This window comes from Hesperophylax consimilis, chromosome 13 (genome assembly GCF_061612785.1).
Source record: "Hesperophylax consimilis isolate HC1 chromosome 13, BYU_Hcon_1.0, whole genome shotgun sequence".
In the NCBI taxonomy this organism is placed as follows: domain Eukaryota; kingdom Metazoa; phylum Arthropoda; class Insecta; order Trichoptera; family Limnephilidae; genus Hesperophylax; species Hesperophylax consimilis.
The window spans coordinates 12,374,653-12,383,874 of record NC_142848.1 but is presented as its reverse complement, the minus strand read 5'-3'; the positions used below and the strand labels follow the sequence as shown (position 1 = coordinate 12,383,874).

At 36.8% G+C, this 9,222-nt stretch overlaps 1 protein-coding gene across 2 annotated transcripts; it reads left to right on the top strand.

Moving 5' to 3' along the window:
• Positions 1–332: 332 nt before the first annotated feature.
• LOC149418447 (uncharacterized) lies at positions 333–2,814 on the top strand. Of its 2 annotated transcripts, none has more exons than XM_089638501.1 (5): positions 333–856; positions 1,002–1,203; positions 1,293–1,373; positions 1,550–1,624; positions 2,434–2,814. In XM_089638501.1, the coding sequence occupies exons 1-5, from the start codon at positions 686–688 to the stop codon at positions 2,796–2,798; spliced, it is 894 nt and encodes a 297-aa protein (XP_089494627.1). In that variant the 5' UTR covers positions 333–685; the 3' UTR covers positions 2,799–2,814. The 2 variants fall into 2 exon arrangements, with proteins under 2 accessions (XP_089494627.1, XP_089494626.1); XM_089638500.1 differs by having other exon boundaries at positions 1,287–1,373.
• The last annotated feature ends 6,408 nt before the right edge of the window (positions 2,815–9,222 follow it).

Below are 9,222 nucleotides of genomic sequence, written 5' to 3'. Positions count from 1 at the left end.
ATACATTTAAAAGTTTTAAATTTATTTTATTAGAGCGAATATTTAAACATTGTAAATATAAAATATGATATTAAATATCTCTCTCTCTGGTTTCAATCCTGGGATTGGTTTGCAGCAATTTTATCTAATCTCCTCTTCCATTCTTCCCTGTCTTGTGCGGCTCTTTTGACTTCTGCATATGATGAGCAGCGCACGTCCACCAGCAGTTCCTCCAGGTACTCTCGGCGTGGGCGTCCCCTAGAGTTGGTCCCCTCGGTCATACCCTCCATTATGACATGCAAGAGGCCTTATATTAAATATATGCATAGTAAATTGTATCTCTCACACCCGTATTCAGAGTCGATCCTTAAAGTTGTCTAAGTCAAGTGTCAGCCTTACCTAAGCAAAGGTAAGAACCGTCCTTACCTTTAACGCTTCTATACAGAGTCCACACTTTGAGCTTCCTTTCCTCAGGTAGAGACCTTTTGTCTACGCCGAAAGAAAGGTGTGACGTCATCCGAAACTTGTCGATGTCCTGCTTCTACGGAAACAACATGCCCCGTTTTGGGACAATCTGTGTGTTTATCTATGCTGTTGTCTATGGATTTAGTTCAAGCGTCTGTCGTAAATAAGTAAATAACATCGGCCTGTCAAAAGTCTCTGTTACATCTTCAGTTGAGTGTCTCGAAAGTTTCCTTTTTAAACAATGAATTCTCGTATTATAATCACGCCGAGTGAAAGGCAATGTTTATTAGATTTAATAAACACATATCCTGCCGTTGCCAGCATTTCGACTAATCATCTGCAACTTGGCGAGAAGAAAAATGCGTGGGCCAAGTTGACAGATGATTTCAACTCAATCGCCGGCAATCAAAAGGTTTGTATCTTTTGTAATTGAAATACTAACTAGCCATCACGCCGTTTCCCCACAGGGATACTCTTTTTTCATTCATATACATACTCTTCTATTGTTCCGATTCCGTAATACTATTATAATACTGTATTATTGAATTCCTTCTTAGCGGACCCAAGCGCAGCTTAAGAAATGCTGGGACAACATTAAGTCAAAAAGGAAGATGGAGCTCTGCGAGGAAAAGAGGAGCAGGATGAAGACGGGAGGGGGCAGGCTGTCGCCAACTGTCTCTGATGAGCATCATCCCGTTGACAGCGTGCTGGACTTGGCCACCAACGTTGAACTGAGCTTTAGCAACGACAGCGATCGCGGTTAGTTTAAGAAAGTTATGTGAAATATTTTGGCTACTTGTTTATTTAACTTTGACCTTATTTCTTATAAAGTATTGTTTAAGTTTCAGATACCGCTGTGCCCAGCACCAGCACGTCTGCTTTATTCAGCATGCCATGGACTGACCAGTCGACGGAAGTGCCGGTGTTTGGTAAGTCAATTTTTGATAATATAATTGATTCTTATCAATTCAAAATGTGATTTGTTGTTAGATGGTAGTGTTCGCATTTCTCTGTAGGAACTTATTACATAATTTTATCAGTTGTCATGCTAAATCTTAAATAATTTTCGAGATAGAAATATTGCAAAAGTGTTTTTAATTTTCAGATATAACAAAAACACCGGAGGAAAGTTCAACGCCCCAGCTCAAGACGAAGACACGTCGCATTATAGCCAAGAAAGGTGACTATATTTACCTCTCTATTTGCTGTGATTACTTGCATTTTCGTACAAAGGTTCAAATAATGCTCGGAGTTCGGAGAGCTTTACTTTAACCTCTCGTTTTCCACCATAAAGAAAGAGGGGCCCTGTTGAAGATGCTGTGTGGGGAATGTTTTTGAGGAAGGAGTGAAAATGGGTCTTGAAGAGACCAATGTTGTAGGAGGGAGGAAAAACAGAGGCCAGCAAATCGTTCCACAGCCGAGCTGTTGATGACAAATGTCATCCGTGTACATGCAATGAATATGCTAATATCGATCACTTCGTCGGTAATCTGGCCTCATACAAAAGATGCATTAAACTTAATTTGTTTGCTAGTAGGTACCACGATAATACATCATGTAAACATAATATGCCTACCAGTACTGCACTCCAAAACTATTTAATGTACTAGAAATCATAGGTACTTGAAAAATTTATCAAATCGGATGACATAATCCAGGATTTCTTACTTTTTATATTTAAATCTTTGTGGGTACCTTTTAGAGATAATTTATATTTCTACATTTTTACTGTTTTTTTTCTTACTTTAAATTTTAATTTTTACTTGTAATTTATAGTTTGCACTTTATATTTACTTTACACTTACTTACTTTACTGTGTAAATAAATAAATATGTTGGGCGCGTGTTTGGCGTGTTTCCCGACTGTGCACTATGTCATGGGGCACAGAGTGTTATTTACACAAATAAACCTGTTATTTACATTGATGACTAATCAGCTTGCAATTTTGTGTTGTTTCACTAATCAGCTTGTAATTTTGTGTTGTTTCAGACTTGATACCATCTAGTGGGCAGGTGGTTCGGGACGAGGGCCAAGTGCGTTGCCTCAGAAGCACCAATCTAACAAAGTACGATGAAGAAATGCACGTAGTAAGGATGGAGACTGCCCGGGAGCAGAGAGAGACTGCCCGGGAGCAGAAGGAGACTGCCCGGAAGCAGAGGGAGACTGCCCAGGAGATTGCCCGGGAGCAGATCGAGACTGCCCGGGAGCAGAGGGAGACTGCCCAGCAGATTGCCCGGGAGCAGATCGAGACTGCTCGGGAGCAGTCGAAAGGAGCTCGTCTGCAGAACGAACTTATAGAACTACAAATAAGAAGAGCGAAGGCAGAATTGGAAAAAGAGCTCGCCAATAAATAAATATGAATAAAAAATATATTAATCTCCAATAAATGTTTTATTTATTTTCCATTCTGTTTCAATTTTTTTGATAATGGACATTATTAATACATACATAGGTATATATTTAAGATAAACCCTTGTGCTCTTTCATAATTCAATACACAGCATAATTATAACATATTATAAAAAATATGACTTCACTACTCATTACATTAGATAAGGTGTCCTTTCACAGCATGACATTACACAGCACAATTACTATGCATTAAAAAATATGACTTCATTAGTCATAACATTAGATATGGTGTCCTTTCACAGTTCAATACACAGCACAATTACTATACATTATATATGGTGTCCTTTCACAGTTAATTACACAGCACAATTATTATACATTAGATATGGTGTCCTTTCACAGTTCATTACACGGCACAATTACTGACGTCACTATTCATTACATATATGGTGTCCTTTCACAGTTCATTACACATCACGTAAAATGTCTTTGGATAAATGCATCTCTTATCGTTCTGCCTGAAGCAGACTGCACCACCGAATTGACAGGTATATTTATACCCTCAAACCGCCCAAAATGCTGGTCGTTTGACGATATACATAAATTATGCAAAATGGCACACGCAACGATAATGTTTGTAGTATTACTTAGTTTATTTTCTAATTTCCTCCTCAGACAAGGAAATCTCCTCTTCCATACACCAAATAATCTTTCGACTACATTCCGTGTGGAAATTTGCGCCTTATTATATTTTTCTTGCCCTTCATTTGCAGGATTTAATACTGGTGTGAACATATAATTTGTCTGGCCATATCCGCTGTCCCCGAGAAGAATGCCTGTAATCCTTTTCTCCTCAAACTTTAGGCGGCACGCGCTGTTTTGAAATATCCTGGAATCGTGGGTAGAACCAGGCCACCTGGCAACTATGTCCAAAAATTCCAAACGTGGACCTGACACAGCTTGCACATTCAAGGAGAACCATCCTTTCCTGTTGCGAAAAGATTCCCCTATTGTTCGGCTTGGGCTCTTGATGGCAATGTGTGTACAGTCAATACATCCGACGACTCCTGGAAATTGGGCTCTTGAATAGAAGAGTTTCCGATTTTCAGCGTAGTCCTGGGGCCGTTGAGGAAAATGAATAAATTCAGTTATCCGTTGCGCCAATCTGGAGGAAATCTTTTGCACTACTCTGCTGGAGGTTGGTTGGCTCAGTTTGTGTAGATCTCCCGCAACAATCTGGAATCATATAAAAATATGTAGGTAGTTAATGAACATTGAAAATAATACAAGATGAACACTCCATCTAGATATTTTGTACATCTAAGGGCATCTGGTTAATTTTAGGTTGACATCATGTTTTCATTAAATAATATATGCATTCTTTCATTCTTTGTCGATTTCAAATCAGTACAGACATAATGTAAATAACAAGTTTCAGCATCACAAAATGTAATATTTTCGTTTCACAAAAGTAGAACATAATTTGACAATAGATATCTAGTAAAAAAGACGCATTTACCTGATAATTACCAGTAGCGTAGAATCGCAGCGCGATAGCTACCTGAATAACAGGAGGTATGGGCAAGCCTCTATTATTAACTAAAGCGTAATTCGGAAATAATAGAGGAATTAATATATGCATTACAGTTGTTTTCTCCAACCGATAACGATCCTTAAATTGCCGGTCACTGTAAAACTCCACGGGATTTTCAAAATCGCGTAAATAACGCCGCACGCTGCCCATATTGTCCGTGCCAACGTCGTCACGTGTATTGTATGGATCAACGATGTAATCCAAAAACTCGTTATCCATTTCCATGATCTCCATTTCCATAATCTGCATCTCCATTGTTTTATGTTTTCAACAGCAACAACCGCAACAACTGGGAACAAATCACCGACTTAGCAAGGCAAAGGTACCCTACCCACCAACCTCGAGTTTTGACAGCTAAAAGTCAAAGTAAGCAAGTATGCGCGTGCGCAGTGTCGTAGAGACTTCCATAGTGACGTCTCTGAATACAAAATTTTTTGAAATCTTGAGAAAGGTAGCTTCCTTACTAAGTGACGTCACACCGACTTTAGGCGTGTCTCTGAATATAAAACGGTGTTTTTTAAAGGAAAGGAAGGTTTCTTGAACTAAAGGATCGACTCTGAATACGGGTGTTAGTCCTCCTCACTAGGGTGACCTGTGCTGAGGCAGACTAAAGTTATTTATTTCTGTCTTATTAGTTTTCTATGTCGTTATTTTTGTTTTTTCAGAGTTTTTTTCATTGATCTCTTTCAGACAGATTTTTATTCTTGATTTGAAATCATTCAAATTTTCCATACGCTGTAAATCAGGGGGACCCCTGATAGGGTTGATGATTATGAGTTTTGTCGCAAAGGATATAGAAAATAGTTTAATAATAAATGTAATAATAATAATAATAAATGACCGGTCAGTGGTTGAGTGGGCATAGCGCTTGGGTCTCACCCGAGCGTCGCGTGTTCGATTCCTCGGCTGGTGTTTGAAGTCCTCCATCACAACACAAGCAACATTTTCGGCTTTCTGTGGTGGTAGTAGGAGATTTTCAAACATTGTTGGGTTATTCGTAACCTGGGAATGTTTGTCTTTCTTTTAAAAAAAAAAAAATGTATGTGTTACCGGAAATGTATGATATCTAGAAAATGTATACAACTCCTAGGAAATGTATTCAATTCCGAAGCTATTTAGGAAATGCATAAAATATTGTTTTTAAAATTATTATTAATTATCTTGGGAAATGTATACATTTCCTAGGAATTGTATATAATTCCAATATTGCCGGTTCCAATGGATTGTAGGTTAGCAACTGACCTTAGTGCAATCTCCGTACTTATGACATCTTCTGCATCAAGAAGAACTTTTGGACACACTGTTAAGGAACGGGGGGTTTACATAGGCTTAGGCAGCTCAGCGTAGAGATATGAGAATGTTATTCATCCAGGAAGGGTCGGCAAACTGCCTTTATACGGGAAAATAATTCAACAATCCAGACTACACTTCTCTCGTCAAATGAAACTCCAATTGGGGTGATAAATGGTTGTATTCACAGGCAACAGGTACATTGTATGACACAAATGAGGACACAGTTAACATCCTAAATTATTTCATAGCTGTTAGAATTGAACAATCTCCCTCGTATTTTGTTCTGGCTGGCAAGCTTGTTTATCAGACATTACAAGAAAAGGTACATAATTGGGAAATGGTTAAGTAACATGCTTACATGAGCCGTTCAGGGTGATGCAAGAGTTGAGAGACCCTGGCGGCGTTACTCACAGTCATGGCGGAGTAATAACCATGATGGTGCTCTTTTATACGCGCCATCGCGCGCGTATCGGACTTCAATGATGTAGCCGGCACTTCTCGTTTAAGACCGGATTAAAAGCAAAACCACCACACATGTCGTCAAGGACGAACTAGCGTTCGTGAGCGTTTTCGTAGCAAAACTGCCCACACATGGTGTCGGGACCAAGGCCGGACTCGCAGTGATGGCCGCCGATGATCGAGGCGGTTGTTGTTTTAGCGTGCCTTGTGCCGTGCAAAGTGCGCAGCTACTAGTCATACCAACTGTCTGCATCTAATTTTTTGGTTCGCGGGTCTTTTGAATGCGTTAGGGATGTTAATCTACTACGTGACAACACATTAATCTGAGATCGAGAATATAATTGTTTTAAGATTCCGTTCTTGGTACCAATGTGATAGAGCTCATCAACGGTTTTAGCCAAAACTACACCTATAATATTTCGGGCATCACCACGTCCTCTATCAACCTCTGGAACTGCAATTCGTACAGAAGTGCCAATAGGTACAGGGGCAAACTTCTTTTCACTCGATTTCAACATTTTTTCAGCCTATTATTGAAGGTTTTTCTTATTCCATTCCAATGCTATCTTAAATGTTTTACATTTCCGATTGCTATTTAGGAAATTTATAAATTTCCTAGGGAATGTGTATAATATAATTTACTTCACATATTTCTGGGTGATTTTAGGAACTACATACATTTCCTAGGAATTGAATACAATGACGGATTACATACATTTTTTTTATTATTTTAATATTGATCATATGGATTACATTAAAACATACATATTTCGCAAAATATAATATTTAGGTTCATAATTGGTCATGTATACCTTATCAGAAAAGAGGAGCTCTTGTGCCTGATAAGGGAGCCACGATTCTTACTTAGATTCATTTCCATTAACATTTGCACTAACAAGAGTACAAAATAAGTACAAGGTACTACGAAAGTACTAACAGAGCAAAGTGTAGTAACTCTGTTGATAATAAAAATTAATAATACACACGAACGTCGTGGATTACTTTGGGGTCAACAATATCGCTGATATTGTGTTGTTCACGTGGTTAATACTGATGTTGCGTTCTTAAATTAAACGATTGTTTTTCCAAAGATGAACTTTATTTAACACACGATTTACATAGCGATTTTATCAAAAGGTTTCGGAAGACGCCAGACATCGTAATGTAGGAATTACGTGCGGAATACACAGGCGCTCCAGGCAGAATGAGGTTCCTACGGAACTTACCAACAGGGTTGCCAATTTGTGAGGATATCCCCAATTTGTGGGGATTTTTTAATATTTTTCGAGAGTTAGATATTTTGCTGGGAGAACCTTTTTTTGTGGAAAATGCAAGGATTTTGGGCATTTCTTAATTATCCAAGCATATTGAAAAATAGTATTAAAAAATTGTGAAAACGTACTTAATGTAGTTTTCATTAGCGGCAAATTTTCAAACAAATTTCTAATTTTTTATGCCTGAACGAAAGACGAAATCTAAAAATGACAGGACAATAAAAAATAAATGCTTATTTCAATAGAATTTTGTTTCATCAAGAAACTTGTGGGTAAATTGTGGGGATTTAAATACACAATTCACCATAATATCTACACTTTATAAATATGCCCTGATGATGAACACTGTAACGCTGTCCGAAACATTGACTAAATAAGTAGGAAGCGCAACACGCATAATAACCCTAAAAATCAAGGAAGCATTTTTGGCGGTGGACATCAATTTTTGTTACTATGACTATTTCTTAATTCTTCCTTTAATTCCTAGTAATTTTGTGGAAAAATCTTTACATGATCAGTTTTTGTAAAATATTTTACTGAATTCAGGTTAGTTTTGCCTTTTTTAAAAACCCTGCCTTTGAGTTTTGATCAAAAACCTTTTAAAAACCTTCCTTCCTTCAAGATTGATTTTCCTGTTAACGAACCCTGACAGTAAGAAAAATAAGAATTGAAACACTGCGCAATGCACAAGTTGAAGGAAATAATTGTTTCGCTTATAAAAACAACGAGTGACTTCAGAAAGGGCTTAATGGCTAAACCATTGCATGTTTGTGTAAAGAAAAAATATCGAAGAATACAAATACATAAAATAAAATACTTAAAGAACTTTCATACAACATATAATTATATATGTAAATAAAATATGTATGTAAAATATATATGTAAATGTAACCCATATTCTCTTTATTACAATAATAAAGAGAATAATAAGAAGAATATTGTACAGGTTACACAATAAATTCTTTTACAGATCTACCTACATACTTATTATCAGAGATGTGCTTTATTTAAAATAAATGCATTTCAAATGGAAATGCAAAATGCAAAATGGGTATTTTCCATTTTGCATTTTAAATGCTTTTTTAAAAACCATTTAGCATTTTGCATTTTAAATGCTTTCCTCAATGCATTTTCCATTTTAAATGCTTTTTTGCAACGTTCTTCCTACTTTGTCCACTCATCTTTTTTTCATAAGCCCCAAATATCAGTCAGTCCTCAACCTCGCTATGAGAGATAATTTACATTTGTCAAGTTGCTCCCTGGTAGGAGCCCTGGCAATTGAGTAATACCATTACAAAAAATACTGATTCAAATACTGAACATGGCCGACGCTGTAATATTAAATGTTAGATAGCAGTTTCTATGTTTTTACGCTGGCAACATTTTGTGGTTTCATAATCTGTAGTCGTGGTGTTTTTGGATTTACCATCATGTAATATGTTTGTTCTACATTGATGTCCATTATTAAATGACAAAATTGTTTAAAAATTCTATAATTATTTTAATTGTTTGACCTGAGAAACCATTTTGCATTTTTAATGCATTTTGAAAATAGGTATTTTGCATTTTGCATTTCAAATGCTTTTCTAAAAACCATTTTGCATTTTGCATTTTCAAATGGAAAAGTTTTGACCCATTTCCATTTTGCATTTCAAATGGTTTTGGGTACCCATTTTGCACATCTCTGCTTATTATACAGTATATATTATATATGCAGTTGATTAAAATTATCTAAACCTTGCTAGGCCAATTGCAGACCACGTTTATTTTCAAGAATAAGGAAGCCCATTGAAAAATAATAATATT